Source organism: Apostichopus japonicus, chromosome 9 (genome assembly GCF_037975245.1).
Source record: "Apostichopus japonicus isolate 1M-3 chromosome 9, ASM3797524v1, whole genome shotgun sequence".
NCBI classification, from domain to species: Eukaryota; Metazoa; Echinodermata; class Holothuroidea; order Aspidochirotida; family Stichopodidae; genus Apostichopus; species Apostichopus japonicus.
This window is the reverse complement of record NC_092569.1, coordinates 7,970,204-7,995,525: the sequence shown is the minus strand read 5'-3', so window position 1 is coordinate 7,995,525 and position 25,322 is coordinate 7,970,204. Positions and strand designations below refer to the sequence as shown.

At 39.1% G+C, this 25,322-nt stretch overlaps 1 protein-coding gene and 1 long non-coding RNA gene across 4 annotated transcripts in view; one reads left to right on the top strand and one right to left on the bottom strand.

The window, feature by feature from the left end:
* Positions 1 to 25,322, bottom strand: part of LOC139973734 (uncharacterized) — a 245,354-nt gene that overhangs the window by 79,530 nt on the left and 140,502 nt on the right. The window lies entirely within an intron of this gene.
* The window catches only part of LOC139973726 (kremen protein 1-like), a 169,385-nt gene that overhangs the window by 81,350 nt on the left and 62,713 nt on the right, over positions 1 to 25,322 (top strand). For 2 of the 3 annotated variants that reach the window (XM_071980576.1, XM_071980575.1), the window contains 4 exons: positions 7,597 to 7,684; positions 8,185 to 8,281; positions 20,094 to 20,228; positions 21,537 to 21,710. In XM_071980576.1, coding sequence (XP_071836677.1) covers positions 7,597 to 7,684; positions 8,185 to 8,281; positions 20,094 to 20,228; positions 21,537 to 21,710 — 494 coding nt within the window. Of the gene's footprint in view, positions 1 to 7,596; positions 7,685 to 8,184; positions 8,282 to 16,355; positions 16,662 to 20,093; positions 20,229 to 21,536; positions 21,711 to 25,322 lie in introns of those variants that run through there. The other variant, XM_071980577.1, reaches the window with a different exon arrangement.

Below are 25,322 nucleotides of genomic sequence, written 5' to 3'. Positions count from 1 at the left end.
TTATGTGGTGCTTGAACATGACACAGCCCTAGCTCAACAATATCTTGATCATACAGACACACTCCCTGCTACTATAGTCCCTGGTAAATCTTTGACTTTTGTCTGGGATAATATTGGAGTGACTGACTGACTTAGGTGCAGACGCTGTGTCCCTTTGCCCTCTGGCGAGTAATCCTCCTCCAATCTGGTCTATCTGCTGCGCATCTTTCAGCAGCTTGGGTTGTCATACGGTCTTTCTGGATTAGGTCCTTCCATCTTGAAGGTGGTCGTCCTGGAGGTCTTGACTTGCTGAAGTCATTCTTGAATGCTTGGTATGGAAGCTGATGCTCCGGCATCCTAAAGACATGGCCGGCCCATTTCAGGCGTCTCTTGCAGATTGCAGCATTGATGGTACATTCAGCCTTTGTCTGATGGTGTTGTTCCTCACTTTATCTAGGATGGAAACACCCAGTATTGCTCTGAGACATCTCATTTCAAAGACATCAAGTCGATGACGATCTTTTTCACGGAGTGCCCAGGATTCAGAACTGTATGTTGCTATTGGCAGAATGAGGGCCTGGTAAATCCTTACTTTCAGGGATCTGGTGATGTCATGGTTTGACCAGATGGTATTTTTCAGTCTTCCAATAGCCCAGGAAGCCAACCTTATGCGGCGTTTGACGTCTTCTTCCATTGAGGGGACATTGCTGCCCAGGAAGACAAAGTTGTCAACTTTCTCAACAGGTACTTGGTTAAGGAGAACATCTTTGGTGTCTTCAGACATTATTTTACACTTTGTTGGGTTGATTTTCATTCCCCATCTTGTGCATGCTTCTTGAAGTTTGTTGGTGGCCTCCTGTAGGCTGTCAAGGTCCATTTCTATGAGAGTGGTGTCATCGGCATAACGGATGTTGTTTATACACATGTTGCCCATCTTCAGACCTGAGTCAAGATTTTGTATCTCTTTCATGACAAACTCCAGGTAGATGTTGAAGAGACAGGGAGATAGTAGGCATCCTTGTCTGACACCAACTTGAACCTCAAACCACTCAGTGATCTTTCCATTCACCATTACAGAGCACTTTGTTTTCTCATAAATCCTTGCTATGAGGTCTACTAGCTTTGGATCTACTCCAATTGAGCGCAGGCATTTCCAGAGAGCCTCCCTCCAAATAGTGTCGAAGGCTGCTTTGAAGTCCACAAAGTTCCAGTGAAGCGGTATTTTCCTCTCTTTGGCTTTTTCGAAGATCTGGCGGACTGTGAAGATGGCATCTGTTGTACCTCTGGAGGCTCTGAATCCGCACTGCTCCTCACTGAGGTGGTTTTCTACATTATCTTGGATTCTAGTAAGCAGCATCCTGCAGAAGACTTTTCCAGGGATGGACAGAAGAGTAATGGCCCTGTAATTGGCAGGATCAAGCTTGTCACCTTTCTTATAGACAGGAGTTACCAGACCTCTGCTCCAGTCCTCTGGGATCTCCCCATCTGACCAAGCTTTGTTGATGACTTTGAGGAGCATCTGATTCCTCTAGGGTAAAAGGCAAGCTTGTGGTATTATGGTTGACAGGCTCCGGGATGGTTTTAAGGATGTCATCATCTTTGGGGAATTCTGTGTTTAGATGTTTGTTGAAATGGTCTTCCCAGCACTTCATCACTTCGTCTGGAGCTGTCCTTAGAATGCCTTGATTGTGGCTACAGCCTGGGTTTTGTCAGGTCAGGATTGAGGTCAGGTAATCTCTCTTGCTACTGGTTACCATGTAACCCGGTACCACCTGTCACATGGTCGAGCCCTCGGCGACTGAACTGAGGAACACTAGTTCCAGAGTGTGGAGGAGGTGCTGGACCTCCTGTCAGAAGTAAGACCAAGATCTGACTAAGAGCTCCTTTAGATCGGACAGGAGTCCAAGGAGTTTATCCAGCCTCCACTGGGAAGTCAGTAGCTGCATGCCCAGTTTCATTATTCTACCAGGCTATATACTCTGTTGAGTAAACTTAAACCTTCAAATATTGGAGAGAAAACACTAACTGGCAATGGCACTACACACAGCACCAATGGGATTGCAATCCAGTGAGGAAAACATGACCTTTCTGGCATACAACAGGCGCGTAGCCAAGTGGGGGCGAAGGGGGCAGCCGCCCCCCCCTCGAGCATATTTTAAAAAAAAAATTTAATGTTTGTATGATATCGCTAGTATTTTCAAAAGAGAAAATGCTAAAATGCAACTTACAAGGCCTGGGAAGTGCCATTTCCAGCGATCTGGGAGGCATTTACAGCCAAAATTTTCTTGTACACTTTGAGCCAACCATGGTGGCGCTCCGCTTAGATAGTTTGCAATGCCGAATCTACAGTTTCGCCCCTCCTTTGGCAAATTCCTGGCTACGCACCTGGCGTACAACGAGTTCCGCTAGCACACAGAAAGTAGCCTTCTATCGAAGCTCCACCTTCTAACATACTGCCATATTTTGGTGTTAAGCTGCATGGGCCAAAACCTTTCGGTGATCAACTTGAAGTGGGTGAGAATATGAATCTCCAGAATAAGACATGTCTCATCAACTTAACATATAATTTGCTGATAGCAGAGTATGGTGCATGTATACCCACTTGGACTGGTTACAATACTGGGTCGTGTCCACAGGTGCCAGTGGTTTCCCAAATTAAATACTTGCCAGTGATCAATGCAAGTCCTACAGAATGCAACACATTGTACACAGTGTTGCAAGAAAGCTTGAAGATCGCTGACAAAAGTTCTGTCAACACAGTGGTAGTGGTCATGGATGAAGCAACGTACGCCAAAGCGCAGCAAATTCGATGGTCAAGTGAGGTTTACAGGAACCGCATCGTAATGAGACTTAGGGAATTTCATTTGTCAAGGGCATACTTTGCCTGCTACTACTGGTCTAAGATATATACTTATTGAGTCAAAAGTCGTTGCCCAGGGCTCAGAGTTTTGAATGGTCATCACTACAAAAGGGTCAGTACTGACTCAAAAGTTAGCAGAAGATGCCTTATCCAGGTTGCATTGGCCTGCTTTCCTGAACATGCTAAATGACCACTAAAGCAAAGAAATCATGATGGTTGGGCTGACTTACATGAAAGCTATCTTTGTAATAATATCTTAGATTTTGTAAGAGTGGATGAATTGAAGATGCTTCAACAGCAGTTTCAACAGTTCATTAGTAGGCACAGTGCTGTTTACCCAACATTTGCCTTCTGGAGTTCATATGTGGAGATGGTTCAACTTCTGCTGCTGTTCCTCCGTGCTACCAGGGAGGGTAATTGGGAGCTACATTTGTCAACTGTGCGCTCAATGCTACCATGGTTCTTTGCATGTGATAGAGTTCATTTCTCACGGTACCTTCCTGTCTACTGGCTGGAAATAAAAAATCTCCCTGAAAGTCATCCTGATATAAATGAAAATCTGTCTGCTGGCAAATTTGTTGTTCAAAGGCAGGATCAGTTTGGAATTAGCCAGATTGCTTGAAGAACAGGTTGATATACACCCTTGTATGTAGTAAGGCCTCCCATGGAAGCTGCATGTATTGTTGATGTTATGGCACTCCTTTAGCAATTGAAAAACCCACCTGGCCACCTTTAACATTCATTTCTAAGCTAGACATGTTCTTGGCATTCTCCTTAATCTAGCCAGAAGTAACAATGCAATGTATGTTCACTTTATGACAGATCGCTATTTTAATCAAAGCATCAAAAATGCTGAAAGGCAGAAAAGGGGTGGTGGTGGTGGTACAGAGATTCTTAGAATATATTCAGATTATTAGAGTGTACCCAAGCAATAGAAGAAATTCCTAAGTGCAAGCACTAACAAAGAATCATTGGGGAAATATGTTTTTCAGAAGTGGTCTTCTGGTGATATGAACCTGCATGGTGTGGTGATTTTCATTGCCCATGATCAAGAATGTCATCAAATATGTGCAACAGAGTCAGGAGTTGAGTGTAAACCTGTTCTGCCCTTCAGTGTAACCATGAAGGGGCTGATACCAGGATTTTTCTTCATTGCTATTATGCATCTAGTGTTACGAAGTGTAACAACATTATCATTAAGAGCCCAAATACTTATGTAATGATTATAGCTGTTGCAATGTGCAGTACCCTTTCTACAAGATTGTTTTTCAGTACAGGAGTAGGAAATAAGAAGCGCATTATTGATGTATCGCAAGTAGCTGATAAAGTAGGAAAATATATCTGTTCTGTATTGATTGGTTTCCATGTTTTTACAGGGTGTGTTCATTTAATGGTAAGAGTAAGGTTAAATGCCTTACTTTACTAAAGTCTAGGCCAGAGTTCGCAAAGCATTTGCTTCACTTGAAGACACATTTGATGTCTCAAATGAGTTGTCAAAATCACTACAATCATTTGTTTGTTGTCTGCATTGCCAGACTGCATGCACAGCTGTGAACCAAGCAAGGTTGAATTTGTTCAAGCTTGATGTAAGGTTTGAAAAAGGGATGCCTCCTAATCAGGATACCCTGCAAAACCATTTTTTACATGCAAACTACAAGACTGCCATACACAAGGTATGCTTGGAACAGTTTCCTGAGGTTCCTCCACCCATAAACTATGGAAGGAAAGAATTCGATGATAACCTTGATATTGATTGGATGGTCTACCCCCTGCACCTGATAGTGTACTTTAATTTGTTCAGTGTGGATATATCAAAATGCCAACACAGAAATTGTTTATGCATGTGTACAAAATGGTCTGCCATGTACAGATCTGTGTTGTTGTTCTGACTGTGACAATAAGTTTATTTCAAATGATAATGAAGAGGAGGTTGATACTGATGGAGAAGTGATTTAGGTATTAACTGCTTAGTTGTATTATTCAAGACCTGTCAATCCTGCATGAGAGATTACATGATGAAAAATTGTTATATCTAAATTTGGGCAATTTTTCATGAACATGCACAATGTACTTCATAGATACCTGTTGTATGAAAATGTATACATACTGGATATAGTTATTGCTTTTACTTGTTACTTCAGTGTGACAATCATGCTAAAAGTGAATTTATGCACTGGTGATATAGTGTGTGCCTGTGATGCATTGGCTTGTGAACATAATATTTTAAGTAGTAACAGTTATTTAGGCACACTAAATTACTTCTCTCTTTAAGTCAACAGTGATGTTAGTTTAAAATCTTGTTTTCCAAGGAATCTCTAAGTCATTTGACTCTCTGAATGTTTTTATCAAATTCATAATCGTTGCACCACATAACTCAGTGCATGTTGAATGTGTTGTTCAAGTATTGTAACTACAATACTGTCAGTGTTCATACATGTATGCCAATGATCAAATATGCTGAATGCCTGTATTAGGTTAATACACTCTTTATTCATAAGGCAATGGTTCTTTTTAAAATGATTCTACAAACAAATGCTTCAATCAATTTCCGGAAAAAATATCTTTTGCAATTATAATATAATGCAGAACTAAGACTAACATACCTTTCTTTCCTTCATCACATTATACTTTGGCATTATGCTTTCCTCATTCATAAACTAGATTTCTACATATGTCCCCTCCTTACACCACCCCACCCTGTCCCACACCTTCCCTATCGTTTAAATTTGCCTCAACATTTTCAATTAAAGTTGTCTCAAATCAAGGTGGGGTTTAATCTCCAAAATTTTGGAGAGTGGCAGGAGTTCAAAGAACTTTTAATATATCCATGTCCAGTTACATATGTATGAGAAGTGCACAGTGCATTGGATAGGTCTGGGGAGAATGTTTGGCAAATGACCACAAGTTATGACATGTTGTCCATGAATTATATCCATCGCAAAGTATTTTCATGATAATTTTTTGCATAGCCGTATGTAAGGTTCGATCTACTGTAATGGACAGCGCGCTCTATTCATTTTTAGTACTTTATGACCTTGGATAGAATCAAAACCTGTTTTAATTGTACATATGTTTAAAAGAGCTTGCCGAACCTCAACATGAATGCAGATTCTCCTTGTGATCAAGTTTATGGTACTTATGACATTTTCTATTTTGTACAGACTATGTATGGGGAAATGGTGGCCATTTTGCCATAAAAAATATTGTCGCTTGGGAACAATTGGTTTTGGAATATAATATATATTGCTTATAAAATAAAATGGGTTTCATGTAGACCCTGTGAGTTTGCAACGAAAGTTAATTTTTAGATCACTTGTGATTGAACTAAATAATTACATGGTATGCCAGTAGTATGCTTATAATCAAGTTAGCCAATGAGTAGGTCCAAGGCCAACCATGGTAGCCTTGCATACAATGTTATCGAAGTGCACACCATCCACCATCATTTGATACAAACTAAAAAAGTTGGAAATAAGGGGATTTCCAGAGAAATGCACATTTTGTGCATTCACTTAAAAGAAATCCTTTACACAGTTTAAAATTAACATGTTTATGTCCATCTGTTTCTGTTCAGTTTACTTATTTTTGGTTCCTTGCTGAAAGCAAAGGAACCGTTGTGTCACGCAGGCGTGTGTGTGACACTTGTTCTATGCTATGCACAATAACTCAGCAAGGGAATAAATTATCAATGCCATACTTGGTGGGTGGGTGGTCTATAATGAGATGATATACCCCATTGCTTGTGTTGTTCATATCATGAATATGAGGTCACAGGGGCAACGTGAAAATCTTCAAATTGCAATAACTTGGCAACCACAAGTTGGAGTTTCTTCAAAATTGGCATGGTGATATTGGTAGACAACCTTAACATGCTGATGTCTTGCAATTGATATCATGCATATTTATGAGAAGGTGGGACTGAGTGTTATTTTAGCAACAGAAGGTTGTATGCACAATAACTAGACAAGGGAATGAATGATCACTAACATACTTTGTAGGTGGGTGGGCCAGAGTGTTAAGATGAACCCTATAAATTTTGTGCTCATATAATGAATTTTAATGAGGTCAAACGTCAAAATCTTGAAATTGCAATAACTGGACAATGATAAGTAACAGTTTCCTAAACCTGAGTGTGTTACTGGTATGTAGCCTACACATGGCATTGTTTGTTGCAATTGATAACATATTTAGTGAGTAGGTGAACCTAATTGTTTTTATGACTAATGATGATTTACTGGGTGAGGGATTATATTTCAAATTGCAGTTGATAATGTGAGAAAAAACAATTTGATCTTCAAAATTGGATAAGTGATATTTGTATATAGCAGACACATGCTGATGTGTGCTACAAATGGTTCATGCATATTTATGAAGGGCCCTGGCTAGTATTATTTTGGTAACAACAGTTTGTACACATAACTTAAGGCAGTGGCTGAGCGTCCATACAGTCAGGGCGGGAGGGGGGACACTTAGATAGTGTCCAGAGCTGTATATAGCTCTGATAGTGTCGATGGCGCCCCTACAGACCATTCTCGCCCCTCCTGACCAATACCCCTAGCTCCGCCACTGACTTAAGGGAATGCTTCATCATTACTCACTAGGAGTGTTCCCTTTTAATCAAATCAATGAGCAGCAAGGAACCATGAAATGTTTCCATTCTGGTTTACTAATAATGTTACTCATCTTTACTAATCGTTTGCTCATAATTGTACTCATCTTTTACTCTTCTTTTACTGATTTTGGTATCATAATTTCAGGCAGGAAGGTAAGGTGATGTTATCATCTTCAAACAATGGGTCTGTGATCGCCTGGTCTAATAGCGGAAGTGTAGCTGATAGAATCAAGGTGAGAATATGAGATGGCAGCTAGTAAACATTTTCTTTTTACTGTACACCATATGTTTTTTTTCTAGTACTTGGAGATAACAAAGTATAAAAAAAATTATGCCTCATTTACAAAAACAGGAGGAAGAAGAAATATTTTCCAGTTTAAGAGAAGATAGAGGAACAGCAGGTTTAAAGAGAAGCACAGACATTTGAAAATATCCAAAGCATTTAATTGTTAAGTATTTCACTTTTGATAGGGGAGAGTGGGTGGGGGTAGGTTTTACATCAAATAAATTTGGGATGGTAAAGGAATGCTTCTTAGGAATGTAGGGATGAAAATATATGAAAGCATGTTTAACTTCCAAAGGAAACTGGATATATTGCAATTTTAGATTTTGACCTTTGTGAAACATTTTATACATTTTAAAGTAAGAAGGTAAGATTTGGTTTTTAGAGCAATACATGTATCTGTTTTTGTAGGTTGTGGTTTTTATGTACCAAATTAATTTTTTGATACAGCTGGGTGAACCAATGTATGTAAATGGCCCTCAACCTCAGAAGACATCCGCTTGTTTGTGGACTGAAGCTTACATTAAAGTCAACAGTTTGGATGAAAGTAAGACAAATTATTAAGTAATGCTATGTCAAAGTGTCCAAGCCCCCCCCCCCCCCAAAAAAAAAAAAATTTGACTGCAGTAAAGGGTCTTTTCGTTTGATTTGCAGCCAAGTTGCATAATCTAAAGTTTCTGAAAGCTGTAATTAGCATTTCCTGTTGAGTGGAGGAAGACAATGCAATAATAAGAATGGTTTATATTCACAAGTCAAATGTTTAAGGGTAATAAGTTTACTGTTCAAGTTTAGAATTGTGGCATAAATAAGTTTAAAACAATTACATCATGGGATAATGACAACATGCAAATCAGTTTTCCCCAAAACATAGTCAAATTAGTGAAACAGTAAATGTATCCAAAATGAAAGATGAAATAAATGCAACATATGGCCAATATTAGCAATCCCAGTGTATCATTTCATTTGTCAGTCAGTTGGGATACTTTGCAAGTTAGTAATACCACCCTATACTGACCTGTCATGACATACTGACAGTATGAACAGTTCCTCATTTTTATCTGATTCTAATGCTAGTTACCACTCTATACTGTATTTTAATATCATGCTTAAAAGCACTCATACTAGCTGTATGAACAGTTCCTCATCTTAATCTGATTCTAATGGTAGCACCACGCTATACTGTCCTCTCATATCATGCTTCAAAGCACTCATACTGACAGTATGAACATTTCTCTATACAATTTTTTGGAGTTGGAAAATCATGAAAGGAATCTATAAGATGTAATGTATTCTATTAATAAGGTTTCAGTTGAACTGTAGGCTAAAAGTTTGTTAAATTTATTTCAGGTGGGTGTTTAACCTATCAGAATATGAATTTCAAGAGGAATGATGGAAGGCAAAGATATTTTTATGACTTATTGATGGTTTTTCTGTCAGATGCATTGTGAGAGGTACAGACAAATAAACATTGTGTACTGTATTTACACAATATGCAGCATATTGTAACTATACACTGACCTGCTGTGTCAACTTACTAGACTTCCTGAGATATGTACCATATTTACAAGGTTGTTACAAATCTTACTCTGCTGACCTTAAATGACCTTTTAACTCTCACAAACTAAGTTTTTGTACTCACTATGACAAATACCAAATGTAACATCTGTCCATGGTTATGCCTCTCTCAGTCTTTATATATCATATGAGCTTAGCCCAATTTAATCACAATTTAATCGATCCACGCATGAAGATGAGAATCATCCAGGTTCTTATCATTAAAACTCCTGTTCATAAGCTAGGGATCATACCGTTCGGGAAAGAACCTTTGTCAAAGTTAGTGGAGGGTGGACATAGAAAGTGTTCCCTTCTAGAATTAAAAATTGCCCTGCTACTTCTATTTTGCAGTGCTAAGAGGAACCCTTTTTTTTTGCAAAAGGGACACATTTTTTTTGCAAAAGGGGCAAATTTGTCTTTTAAGCACCCCCCTTCCCCCTTGTTGTATACATTTGCATCACACATAAAGTAAACCCACATACACACTCATATATGCCATTGTGAATGATAAAGATACAATTGTTATAAAAACCAAAATTTATACCTAGTCCATTCACTTCCAAACAATATACCCCATTACAAATAGCATAGCTGCAAGTGTGTTGCACCAATGCATGCCATATTCTCTCCTTTGAAGGGATCATATTTCATTGCTAAAACATAAACTTGCTGTTGTTGGGATCGATTAGTAAGTTGTTGTATGAAAAGAAAGTTTATACAATAACCAACTCATTTCCAAGATGTTTTGAGTATTAATGATCTTGACTATATAATGGGCGTCATTCATAACATGATCACCACAGGTAAGAAGTATATCACTCCCTTGATCCCTCTGTTGGTTTCTAGTACATGAAAGATCCATTCATGGATCTATTTTATGTAGCTGAATATCTCTAGCTGCTTGCCAATTTAACTTTTTGTGAGTTGTTGTTTTACAGTCATACAGAATACCTTCATTGAATTTTGTTTTGCTGACTGTCTTTCTTCAAATTTCTGGCTAAGTAGTTCACAAATTTATCCAAATTCTGAAATACCACACAACTTAAGCAAAAACGTAAGGCTGACAGGAGGTGGCAATAAAATTTCTTGCCCCCTGAATACAATGCACATCACAAAATCATTAATCTAAGTAAACATAGGAATGCATAACATCATATTACATCATTTGTCCCCCCCCCCTTTGTTCCCCCTCCCAAATTTAAGTCCAAATGATAGGCCCCACCATCAGATTTCAGGTACCGTTGCTGTCTACGGGTTACCAATTTCTTACCAACATGTTTCCTTCTCACACCCAAATTGTGTTTGCCTCTCATGCCTAGGCCTAATTAGTATTCATATAGTGTTTCCGAAAAACATGAGGGCCTAGTCCTGTACTTATGCCTTAGTGGGACTAGCCAATTAGTTTAGAATATTTCTCAGCAACTTGAAATATAAAATAGGCGTACCTGATGTGTGGACAGATCTGTTGTTTCGACAACACCAACGTCATCCCTGTGCTGAGAAGTGGTTAGTCTGGGGGAAATGTTTACATCCATGGGTAACATGCCTTGTGGTACTACTACTAGTAGTAGTATCACTGCTTGATGGTACAACGTGTTGTAGTTGTTCCCTTGCCCTCGAAAGTGCTCTTCCAACTGCATCAGCAACAGTTTGCAACGATTCATTGGCTGGCTGCATTTACCGAAAGGCCAACGTTCAGTGTAGTAAACGTAGTTTTCCTGCTTTTACTAGGGGTAAGTATGGTGTTATGTTTGTACATTCAACAAAAGCTGGATAAGTATGGGGGAATGGCCGCACATAGTTACGTAACTAGAACGTCATGAACGTGAGTATAATAGTATAGAAAGTCGGACTTCGTGGCAAGTGAAGCATTGAGTAGCAAACTGATTGACCATTCACATTTCAGAGTGTACATCCATTCTTGGACAGGAACCCGATACTGGTACCTTTTTAGTCTGAATAGAAGTTATAACATCTTCGAATACGCTGATAATTTCCGGGTCCCACGTATTACTCACATTATCATTAGTGTCCAGCATGTAAAATCACATGGTTAGTGTCAAGACAGGCCTCATGTTCTCAATATGCACAAAGTTTTGCTCCATTCAAAACAACACACTAACATTGCTCTCAAAGTCATTGACTGCAAAATTGCGTAACATCAAGTGCCCAGCAATGAGAACTTTAGGTCAGCCCTAATGGTAAATTCCATGTGACCGAAAGTCAGAGAGCCCGAATTTCCGCGAACTAGTGGTCTGGGAGGCTGATGGTCTATGGATGGTCTTTCAATAGCCCGGCCAGACTGAAGGTCCAAGCCAAGTAATCGGAGTCTGAAATGACACCATTTTATGATTGCGTGCAGATTCTAGAACAACAACAAGAAAGCCAAAAAAAAAGAAAAAACTGTTTGAACTAAAAATTTTGCGGAAAAATTGCATGTATTTACCCACTCATCTGAAAAGTATCAAAATTTGTCTTTTTGATAAAAAGAAAAGCAGGTAATAAGAAGACCTAAACCTTAACAACCAAATTTTTCACTGCTGGACACCCCCCCCCCCCCACTAAAATCTGAAGCAGTTAAGGAAAAATGGTCGATTAAAACACTTTTTTAACATTTTCACATTATATTACAAAAACATATATTTGAAATTCGAGCAGTCTAAAGAATTGTGACTCCTTATAGAACCGAGAACCGCAACATGTTCCCTTGTTATAGCGTATACTGTCATTATTATCCTATTTTACTATCAGGCTTAATTAGGGGTAGACTTTTAACTTCTAGCCCGTAACAGTTGACACAATTTCCTCATAATAAACAAAACGTCTAATTTCCTAAAATTTGTACAATTTGTAGCACATACACACAAAAATGTTTCTTGTTATGGCAATGTGACGTATTTTTTGAGAAATACCCTTAGCGTAGACCTATGGTTTGGAAATTTCAGCAAAAAACATCATGCCCCCCTCCCTTAAGTGAAATTCTTCCATAGGCATGAGTTTTCCCCCCACCCTACCCACTCCCCCCCCACCATGTCACTAGACCCTGTATACACCACTCCTCTCCCCAGAAAGCCAATCAGCATATTTTGCATTTTGAGAATATTAATCAGATTCGGGTTTGCTCGATCCCCCTATTTAGTTATGTTGTATTCTAAAATTTCATTTGGGGTAGCAGGCGTGAGGGGGTGGCAAGACTTTTGAGAGTGGGGGCTTTTGCCCCCTGCAACCCCCTCTGGTTTTTGCCACGGGTGGAGGCCTAGTATCAATGCAGGCCCCTCAGCCCCCTTGTGCAATTAACTGGTATTCACTATGAAAGGAATGGCTGTAAATTCTATTTAATTACACGCTTTATAAACGTAATTTTACTGGTAGTAATATCTGACTTACCACTATTATATTAAGTAATAGTTTCAGTCTCCCGGGGCCTAGTAATAGTTTCGGTCTAGTGGAGCTCCGTCTGGAAGACCTTCGGTGTCGCGGACCTTTTTTAATGTCGCGTGGCCTATAACCAGCCCTAACGTTGGAAAGTATGGGTGGTGTGGAAGAGATGGCATGAAATAAAACCGTTGGTGCATATGGTACTATTCTTAACTTTATATGCTTCCCTTTGGACAATAGTTGTGGAATTTTCCATCCAACTATTGTTCCTTACTTGAAAAATGCCAACATTACCAGGCGCGTATCCAGGATTTTCTAACCCGGGGGGCGCGAATTACTATCTAAGCGGAGCGCCACCATCGGTTGGCGCGCAGCGTACAAGGAAATTTCTGGTTTTGATACCCCCCAGATCACCGGAAATAGCACTTCTCAGGCTTGAAAATGAGCAACCAGATGTACACTTTTGCCTGAGAACCAAGTATTTCCCAAAAGTTTTTTCCATCCATAACCTTTTTGAAGATTGTCACCAGTCACACATCATGTTCGACCTCATTGCATGTACTATGGATCATTGCTTTTGTGGGTGATTCTACGTCACGGCCCACAATATCCGAAAGCCCCACTTTTCAAGGTTTTAAGCCCATTATTTGTTCAGAATTTGAAAATTCACATTTCTCGTGAATAAAATCACTTCAAAACAATTCATAATGTTGCACAAAATTCAATCTATGGAAATCAATATAGAAAAAACCTCCTTGAACCCCTAACAGACAGCTCAAAGTTGCACGAGTAGAGGAAAGTATGATGAAGAATGTTGGTCAGGAAATTTTCGAAAATTTTTCGACACAGTTAATTTATTGGTGTAGAAATATTGCAACCTCTTATAATGGCTCTTATAAAACTTGGTTGAAGGAAATGAAAAATAGCAGATATTTCCGATATCAGGTATATCGAAACCGAACACTACACACATAGGCGTAGGTCCCGTAGGAGGCGGTGGCTGCAGCCCCCCCCCCCCGCAACCAAATTTTCCCCATTTTTTCGGGCACCTACTGAAAGAAAAATAAATAGCAATGAATAGCTTAAAAATGATCTCCTTGTAATTAAAATAAAGTTGTAAGCTTGGCCGACATTACTACTGTAAAAGAGAGTTTTGACATAAATGGATCTGTATGATTTTTCTCCATCTACATAAGACATTTGGTTGTTTACATAGCATCCAGCGGTATACTGTGCAACTTTCACGGACCGTGCGGCACACGATGCCATGCACTGTAATGACCGATGCTTGCTTATATGATATTGGCATTGATATGTTGAACGCGCGCTTGGCGCGCGAAAAATTTTGTCTTTTTTTTCGGGCAAGTCATTACAGCCCCCAAATCCAATTGGGCTCCTACGCCTTTAACTACACACATAGACAGTTTTTGAGGCTGTTCATCGTGGAACATGCATTTCAATGCTCACTGATATGATATTATATCTGCTCTTTGCTTTACAAATTCGAACAGGCGTGTAGCGAGTAATTGCCAAGGGAGGGGCGAATCCTGTGGGCAAACTATCTAAGCGAAGCGCCACCATGAGTTGGCGCGAAGCGTACAAGAAAAATTTTGGCCGAAAATGCCTCCCAGATCGCTGGAAATGACCCTTCCCAGGCCTTGTAAGTTGCATCTAAGCATTGTCTATTTTGAAATTACTAGCGATGTCATAAAGAAAATTTGCTCGGGGGGGGGGCGGTCGCCCCCTTCCCGAAATGCGTCATGTACCCCGACGACTCGGTCGAGTTTAAGACCAGCCACAGTTGGTTCCATATAGCACAATTGTACAATTGTTTAAGGCGTCCATACACACACGCGTTATGATAGACCATATATAGTATTTATATAGATACATTAGTGAGAGAGGGAAAATGGAAACGTCAAAAATGGAGTTGTCGGTGTAAGGGTAGGGTGAGGTGCACACATGGGCGTCAACAGGTGGGGGACGGGGGGGACATGTCCCCCCCACTTTCAAAAGTGGAGGGGATATCATATCATTTGTCCCCCCCACTTTTCAGAGCAGTTATTAAAAAAATCACATGCATATGCGCGATTTTCTATCACAATTGCTGAGCTGATTCAAGTAGAATCTAACTTAAGAATCATTATCAATAAATTGCACTGGAAATTAGAACAGTGCTTGGCCCTTTATCCCCCTTCCTCCGATATTCACCCTCCCCGCTTCGTCCGAGACCTCTGATAAAAGTTTGTGCGATGTTTGAACGATGTTTTAGAGTGTTTTGTGGAAGCACCCCTTCTCGTCAGAAATGGAATTCCCCTTGCCCTACACTGTGAATCAGAGAAAACGACGCATTTCAACTTGAAAACAAGTCGAAGACCCCACCAGGAAGGTAATATCATATATTTTAGGCCCTACAGACAGTATTCTGCCTGTATGCAGGGTATTATATGATACCAAACTACCGAAAATATTTCGTTTGAGATGGACGCTGTGTAATTCGTTTCCCTTGGTGTCAGAACGGCATCTTTCTACCAGTACTTTCTGTCGGAATTTAGTTTTGTGAGACAAAATTTCTCCTCACAGATCTGGTTCTGATGTAACTAAAAACGACTCAGGAAGGCCGTCTCCTGCGATCTAGGGGGTCTTATGTACCCAAAATTTTCTGGTACGCTACGCGCCAACCAATGGTGGCGCTCCGCTTAGATAGTATAGTGTCCCCCCCACTTTCTGAAACCTGCTGACGCCCATGGGTGCACACACTAGTTGTTTAAATTCCCATCAAAGAGTTTCGTAACCCCAATGACGTCATATTATCAGGTGATCAAACCAGTTTTATCAAACTGTATTTTCTGCCAGTTATGAATGAACAATTTGGTAAAACCTATATGTCCAAACGTTGTATTCTGTTTGCCCTTGCAAGGCATTTCAACAGCAATTATGTAGGCTATAACTGCCTTTACAGTGAAACAATTTTTAATGAGCATCTTTAATATATACAGCCGGGTAGACAGGTCTATGGTTTTCCTTATCCATATGAAATTCATTAGATTATATCAAACTGATAACCGAATGAAAACAAAGTAGCAACGACTCGATTTTGTCGATCATCGATCATCTACAGACTCATTGCTAAGCGTCTGACTTTTGTTTTCATAACTTTTTAACCAAAATTATAAGTAATGATCAAACAATAACATTCTGTAAATTATTAATGTAATGAAGTGTGGGCCAATGATGTGTTATAGAGGAACGCTATAGGTAATTATTGGTAGTAACCCACTTTTTAATCTTTAGATCAGATTTCGTCGGGTAAACGAAGGCTCCATCCTAATTCATAACTTTCTTGGTATAGGCCTACTGAGTTGATTTTGGGTTAGTGCAACAGGAATTGTCGCGATATCATATCCGACTGTCTACATAATTATACTGCCGAGCGGCTTACGAATTTCTTGCTTATATACCATTCACCACAAGCAGTAGGAATACTTGTTACAAAAATGACTAGACAATAATTTGATGTTTTACTCTCTTCATAGATAGTTTTGTTGTATATACAAGGCCTCACACGAGCGCTAGCCTCCCACTATACTGTCATATTTTATTCAGACGCTAGCATCGGGAATTGCAAATTATGCTTGCAACGCGTTGGTTTGGAACGAACTCCATAAGGTCAGAGGATTGTTAATGCATTTCCCGCGCGCAAGATGATTACATATGCTGGTTGGATGAGCTGTGTTGCTAGCTGTACATGGGTGTGTCCTGTGTAAAGTATACGGTGAATTTCTGTTGTGCTTGATACGACGAACATTTCTATTAAAAGAACCGTTAGGTTTCGTAATCATTAGTACTGTATACTTCGATAGGTAGGAATGTAATCAAATTGGAATTCGTGCGTAATATTGGCCGTGATCGTGCATTTACTATTTTAATTATGGACAAGATGTTTTTCTTCCTTTGCTTGTGTGGTCTATTGCAACTGTGTTTTGCAGATAAAGGTAAGGTTTCCACACTTAAATATAACAATAATTCCATGCTCTGTGTTGTAGTGACTATGTTGTAGTGAATTGTTGCCCAATATCGACATCTCATCTACTTCATAAAAGTCGCCAATACACACCATTAGCGTTTTCTTAGTTAACTTTGAACGTAATATTGATTTCTAGTTGATGACGCAATAAGCAAATAAGACATGGATTTATTATTTAGTTTGTGATTTTGCAGGTAAAATAAACTGCTGTAGCATAATAAAAGGCCGATGGAACACATCTTACAATTTTCAGTATTTAGCATGTGAGTCTGTTTAATGTAATCACGACAATAGCTCACATTCTTAGTATTTTTTCCTTGAAAGGCGTGGCAATTACGAAATTAATGACAAATTAATAAACGTATGTTTCTTAAAGTTAAATGCAAGCATACTCTCTTAGTTTGGAGCAAATTTTAAACCAAGAAAGTATAATTAATTATCTAAGCTTTGTGGCCATTTATGGTTCATATGTTGTATTCGGAATGGAGGACCCATGCATATATAGACATGTATGTATATAGGCTATGTATTTTAGATCCTCCTGCAAGCAGGAACTCTCGAAGAAGCCTCAGTGGCTTATCAAAGCCGCAAGCTGACCGAAGCCAGTCTCTTATATTCATATTTTAACGTCCATGATTATGAATTGTCAACAACTCTGTAACTGGACGACATTCATTAATCTCGGGAGTCACTCCAACCGGACCTTTTGATTGAAAGGCGCTAGCGTTAACCACTGAACTAACACTCCCTAAGTGTATGCATGCACTGTATTACCTAAAACCGCAAAGCAATCTTAGCTATACAGATAGTTTCCATACAATTGTCACACACTAATTTATTTATCGTGCAGTTATACCAAATGCATATAGCCCCCCACGTCGTCGTTATGTGACATTTAAATTCGTGCGACACAATATGTATTCCCCAGGGAATGCTACCGTGGATGAACGTTGTTAATATCACTCGCGAGAGTGCCGTCCTTTCATGATAAACATGCTACAACTACACGCTTATACTGTACATTGAAAAACATCTGGTATGTGTGTGTACGATGATGCTTTTTAAGAAAAGTCACCCAGGAAAGAACCTGTGCACGAAAACCAAACCACCGAACGACTGATCTGCTCTCAACCCCAGTCTCCTTGTATCGGGACTCAGTGTACGATGATACGTTTTTCTTTCCTACAGTCTAATCAGCCAAGGAATAATCTCTACCATGCATCAAGCATGTAGTTACTTGAGCCAATTTATTTTAATTATATGTACGTGTTTTGTCTTTTTGAATTTCCATTTTAACAATGGAATGGTAGATTATATGCAATTTTGCTCCGCCTGAATCAACCGCCAGCTGCTTCCCGAACAAACTTACTGTCTTGAACAAAACCTGCACACAAGCGCATACATTACAATTCAAACAGGTTGCCCGTAAATTAACATAATAGTCTCAATGCGCTCAGCAAATGCGTTTCAAGTGCTTCATATACTTTACTAAGAATCTTACAAAATAGGGAGACGTTATTAAAATGAATCTACACGACGAGTACATAGGAAAGCTGTAAGGCGAACGATTTCTGTGTCCAATTATGAGTCATTCATATATCGTTAGCAAGACCAATCTATGTGTACTGTGGTAAAGGCGTGTTTCCGTAGCGCTGTCATAAGATGAAAGGTTTCCGTCAAAGAGTGCATCGTTTCTATTCAAGTGAATACTGTTTTCGTAATAAATCAGAAGAGTTTATTTCACTGATGGTAGTTGTCATGACGATGACATTGTACTACTTTGGCAAAATTACGGTTAAAGTAGCAATATTACGAGAATAAACTTGGGATCGTCATGTAATATTTTCAATCTACGAAAATAGTCCAAACAGTTAGTGATAACATCATTGTGATAAGCGTAGCCGGAGGGAGGTTATCTTATAGGATGTGACAATGGTTTCACATGGTACCTGGGCAGTAGCATGCACAGCATTTCAAATGTTAGGGGTGCCAATTTAAAATTTGGCCCGACTGGCATATCTAGGCTATTTATTAGGTCTATATTTGAAACTCTAAACGCAGGGTTATGCTTATAAAAACTTTTTGTGTGAGTGAAGTGGGTGTGAGGTTTTGCACCCCAAAGTAGTGGACTATTCTTCAAGGCTGACTGCAAATAATCACCTAACTGATGATGGGAGGGCCATGGTACACGTCCCGAACCTCCCCTTCCCCTCCAATGGGCACGCTACTATTTCTCAGTCCAACATTTAAATCTCTGAACGACGAGTGGTGACAACGTCTTATTTGATTGCAATATGTTGCTATAATTTCCATCATTTTAACAACTGTTTGAGCATAGCACTTTGTTTGCGTGTCACATGAAAGAAACTTTGGTGTTAAGGGGGGTGGCAGTGGCTGAACACAAATTAAAGCAGCATTTTGCGTTTGGTCGCCGTTTTCTACGTTTTTGACATGTCCATTGAGTTTTTTTACATATATCAATCACAAAACAGCAAACTAAGATATTAGCCAAGTTTTTCCTGCCAACAACGTTAATTGGCGAGTAATTAAGGATATTCACAGATAATGAGAAGTGTCCACGACAAATTCCTGAGTTAAAATTAATCGCATACAGTTCCCCCATAACCCACTAGTTTGAATTCAACCAATCAGGGATGCAGGTTTAGTTATGAGCCGTTGCTAAAAATAGATTCAAGACTTTGCGTTGGTACAATTTATAGCTCCATGGCAGGCGCGAAGCCAGGAATTTGCCAAGGGAGGGGCGAAACTAGATTCGGCTTTGCAAATTATCTAAGCGTAGAGCCACCATGGTTGGCGCGAAAGTTGCATCTTAGCATTTTCTCTTTTGAAAATACTAGCGATATCACAAAAAACCTTTAAAAAAATATGCTCAAGGGGGCGGCTGCCCCCTTCGCCCACCCCCCTTGTCTACGCTCCTTGCCTGCCCCATGGTACAACCCGGGAGATGTATGGAACTCCCTGGAACAACTGCCATATAGACTACACAAATAAAGCATGGTGTTGTATTACATACGCCTATTGGTCAATGACGTTCGAAGTGTTTAAATATTCATATTATGGGCGAGGTTTATTGGGTTCTAACGGAAATATCTTGGAGAAAAACAAAGTTGAAAGTTGCAAATTTTTCGACTTTTATGCCACCATTTGAAGTTAGATATAAAAAGATAAGCTAGTTATGTATGTCGTTATGGCATAGTGAAGTCAGTGAGGTTGAGAAAAATCATAGAAAAGGACGCAAAATGCTGCTTTAAGGAAATTATTGCATTATTTTGTATCTTGGCCCTCTTAGCGAAACACAGATTTCTCAAAGACAGGTGACCCCTTCCCTTAAGCTCCTCCCCATGTCAGTCAAATGCAGTATGCCTTTTTACGCTTACAGATGAACTGAGATTGCTGAATGGTCAAAGTAAGTACAGTGGTGTGCTGATGGTGAAAAACGAAGGCACTTGGGGAACGATTTGCAACGATACAACATGGACGAAAGAGAATACGGATGTCGCATGTAAACAACTGGGTAATCTCTTCTTTTTTATTGTTTCTTGTAGCTTTTGCACGGGGTACCTGCCCGACGCGATACTAGACCTGGTTCCTAATTTATTACCCGAATCCTACGCAAAGTGATTTTATTTTTTGCAAACCGATGGTTAGGCAAGATTTCCCATTGACTTAGTGTTGTGTTAGGCTACCATGTGGTCGAAGATAACAGCAATAACGGAAAGTATTCCATGTATCTTTCAACTGCGTCACAATTTCAGCGAATAAACAGATGGTTAGGCTAGATTTCCCAATTGACTTAGGTATTATGCTACCATGTGGAAGAAAGTGAAGGAATTCTCACAATTATTGTTTATTCATTCGTTTATTTCATCGAAGGGTAAGGAATTTTACGAGATGTTTCTTATGAATTATAGGCCTAGACGGGAAATAATAATCGCAAGTGGCTTTTTACTGAACATTTATTCCAGATGCGATCAAATTGGGCCTGCATAACAGATAGTAGTAGTAAAAACTGTTAAAGCTAAATTGGATATTTATATGGTCTGATCCAATAGATGTTGAGAGCAAACATAAGCAGTGGCGGCATTGCGATGTTAGAAGTGATGTTAGTTATATGAAGTTATTTAACAAGTTAATGAAAGAAACAAAGCAAATAAAAATTATTGAGGAAGGTTTTATACCCTTTCTTACACCTACGTATTTGTACATGAAACCATTGACAGTAGAGAATATAATTCATCTATTATAGCATCCAATATGTAATTTCTTGAAAATCTTGATACACAAGGGTATACAATTTTTTCAGGGTACCCAGATACCCTCTCTTGTAACCGGTTCCCGATTTTGGACCTGTGTAGACACTAGTTTCTTGATTTATAGTTTATCAATCAGCAGTTGCTAATCAACTGATGCTTTATGGAAAAAAAAAATTATAAGGGGATTGCAACATACAAACATGTTGCTTCTTTTTCATTAAAAGAAAAGTCCAGACGTTCGTCATATTAACGATATAGATAACATGGAAAATAACAAGAGTGTAATTGGATTAAGGATATACATATCTGATTAACAAGATGAGGCAAATGGCATTTTAAACTTACGACAAGGTCCAACATTTATATAGTGCAAATATTACTGTGACGTCGCAGATTCACGCTGTTCATTTTCTCTTAGCCTGTAATTTATATGAGTATATGCTTTGATGAAGTGTTGTGCGCATTTGGCAGATTATTGACAACAAAATTGAAAAACAAACCTGGATCATTCTTTTGAACTGTATGAGGGGAGTGATTCTTTGTTTTTTCTACCATTTTGACTCCTTTAGGATTCTTAGGGGGTGCTGGCACAGAGTTCGAAAGATTGGAAAACGAAACTGATGTCCCAATATGGATGAAAAGAGTGAACTGTACAGGAGAGGAGTGGAGACTGCAAGAGTGCAATCACCTCTCTGCAACCAAGGACTGCAAGCATGACAATGACATCAGTATAGCTTGCATCTGTGAGTATACAGAAACATATGGAGTAACATGTAGCTTCTTTCATTGTTTGCATAGCTTGGGTGTTGGTGTAAAGTGGAGTATTTTAACTCTGTAAGTTTTGCAAAGACCTAGTGAGTCCTGGGACAGATTTTTTTAAGTAGTCAATTAGCCAAATTTATGTTAGGAAAGTGCATCAGCATACTAAAATTGAAATCATTGTTTTAAGTTGTGCGTTTGTTTAATGATTTTACTTTACGTGATTTCAGTAAGAATGTTGCATCCACTTCCTAAATTAGTATGACACTTGTTACTTATGTGTAAGATCACACAGGGAGCTCTTCAGATAAACTTCCTCTCTTACCTGCCTCCATTCTACTTATGCACTTAATCTACCTAGCCTACAAATGTTGGATTTACATCCATTGATATCTTGTTGGTTTCAAAGTTTATGGTGAAGTTTCTGAATGCAGCTAGGACCTGTATTCACCTGCATCAAGAAACGATTAGCATCATGTCAAATTTTGCAGATTTTTGGACATATAAAGTTTTTCATTAGGTTTCCTGTCATGCCTGTCTATTTTTTGTACAGGTACCAGTTGTGCAAAATATTAGTTGTTTTTAGTGCCTACTTGATATTTTTATATTTATTTATATATAGTGTGCTGTATGAGTTTTTGTATTTGGCGGCTCTTTTCAATACAGCCCTTTTGCCTTATTAGTAGTTTTTTCCCCAGATGTTTGAGTAATGGATCAGTGTTAGTGTAGCCATGCTTTAGGCTGCATGTTACATTTTGTGTGTAAGGCTGCATTATTTGTTGGCCTGAGAGCTTAGGCTGGAGCTTTTTCTTAGACCATGGGTATACTCATGCCCAGTCTCTGGAGTTTGACTTCACATAATTTTGGTAATCCCTCAGGGTACGTTCTCTTACAAAAGAAGGATTGTGAGTTGTCATTGGACTCCTTCCTTTCATCCAAGGCTTCTTTGGCAGAAGCTCTGTCTTCGAAGTATAAGTTGTAGACATTCTGTAACATATTCTTATAGATCTTTTGTACGTACTTCGATACATCAGAGCTCTCGTTTTTCTGTCCAGCTATAGTTGCGCCCTGGTGGTTTGCCTGCAGCCACCCTTTTGAGCCTGTTTTTTGTTCCTTGATCAATTGCTTCCATTGCTTCGAGACCTTAGGGTTCTCGTTTTTGTATTAATCTAAGGAGCTACACTCCTTTAGTCCCTTTGGGTCTCCTTTGTGTTCCGGTAGGTTGTTACAATACTAGGCATGTCAGGTCTGGTGCTGGCCTTGTGTTCTTACTCCATTGGAGTATCCGCCTGCCATTTAGTAAGACTGCCATTCATTTTTAGCCACTACCCACTTCTTCAGCTTTCAAGGTCAGGAATGTTAACCTGTGTGTTACTTAATCAAACGTATACACACTCAGGTCTGGACAGAGCTTGCAGTTTCTGGTTCCAGCATGGTCTCAGCCCATCTCCATGTTCCAGCATGAATTCGGGGCCCATTGTCTGATCCATTCTAACACATCTTGGATCTGAGTGTAGAGTTTCATCCAGCTGACCATTTGGTCAGCTTTAAGGAGAACAAACATGCTCTAAGGAAACAGGCACTGACCTCAGGTACAGAGTTGGCTCCAGACGGACAGGGTAAAGGGAAGCTCCTTCATCAAAGTAAAGTTCCAGTTCCAAAGGGATAGCTACCAGTTTTCTGACAGTGGAATCCTGATCTGGAACTGGGTTACTGGAACCAATTAGGATCACAGAACTCTGCTTCCTTAAGGTTACTCCCCTCAACTTGTTCTGTCATATGTCCTTCAAAAGATTTCTGACAAATCTTCAACGAGACAGCGTCAGACCTGCAAATGTTCTGCAACTACAGTACTGATTTCGCTTAACTCCCGTTAAAATTCGTTGAAAGAAAAATAACCGCAATTCTTCGTTTTTCACCGAAATTCCCCGTTTTTTATCGTTTTTTATCGAATTTTATCGATTGGTTATCTCAGTCATTACCTTCGTGGAATTTTCAACGGTACGTTGAAATTCTTTTTTAAACGAAATAGGTCAATTTGTGGTTACGCGAAACGTCGGAAAACGCGTAACTTCGTTTATTAATATCAGGTAGACTTTGGTTCAGTCGTTTGATAGAGGGAATATTTTCAAAAGCATTCTCATGCTTATATGAGTAGTAACACTCAAAGAAACGTGTAATTAAACTGACGGGGGACGTTTTCTGACTGTGAACCCCAAACACAGTAACATAAGTCTTAACTTCGCCAGGCCGTTAAAGCGGTTGCAGTCAAAGCTATGTACCACGAGGCACCCTTCCAAATAAGTTGAAGTTCTGTTTAACCATTTAAATAACAGTGAATGGACATATAAACTTGGTTTACTTGCAGATTACGAAAAATAGTTATTTCTAAGAGATGTAAATTTGGTTTTTTATGAGAGTTGAAGTATGAAACTTGTTTCCGAGCGAAAACATGTTACTTGAACAAAATAAAGATGCCCCGCCCATTCTGCGAGGACGCTTCCATTTTTCAAAAAGGCGTTTTCTCTTTTTATTTTTTCTATTTTGTTTACATTTTAAACATGAAAATTATTTAAAAATATGTGAAGAACTTAGTAATGTACTGCAAACTATCTATAAAAAAACAGAAAAACGATGTTTTAGGCATGAATAATGTGTTCAATATAACTAAAGTAGTAGGCCAATAGTCATAAGCTCATGATAGTGTCGTCAATTCGTTTTCCCAGTTAATATGTGTGACATATATCACCCGTGTACATCGATCAATGGCATGTTGAAATCCCGTGTGAAAATATGTTGACCCCAAAAGACGCAAATGGTCGTTCTAGAAAGTACCGTCATAACATTAACAACACAAGGCCAGTTTGCTCTCTCAGGTCTGCACGTGTACAGCCATTTTTTCACACATGGTATTATGCTGTGCATGCATTGCGGGCGGGATTGCGGCAAACATAAAAGAAAATGAATGAAAATGAAAAACTTACGATCTTTTTCACAAATATTGATGCTTAGATAAGTGCTTCCTCACAATCAACGAGCCGCCTTAAAATTCGCTCCGCTTACGTAAAACTTCTACATATATAGCACATGGAAAAACCCGAGATTTTACACACATAATTCCCACTGACATTGGTCACAGAACATAAGTAGGTCATTGAACTCTGCCCAAGTTCATCGCACCATGGGAACAACACAACAGATTGAACATGATGTTACATCTCCCGCCATCTGGACGCCGAGTGTAAATTTTGATGTTATATGCAAATTATGAATGGTACTGCGCAGCGCGATTAAAACTTAACCTATTGCGACACAAATTTTGGCTGTTGTTGAATTAACTTTTGTATCAAATGTAAGGTACTGTATCATGTATGTGACACAAGAGAAAGAAAATGAAATCGGAGGCTGCTCAAACCAGTTTCAACTTGATTTTTACAACCCATCGCACAACACGTGCGTGCGTAATTTGTTTTCTTAACATGACTTTTAATAAGTAAGCAGGAAAGGTGGGTAAGTTTACTAATTTAGGCGAGTTTTTGTTAAAAATCTTGTGATAGATAGACAAATATATTGTTTTTTTCTTCAAAAGTTACGAT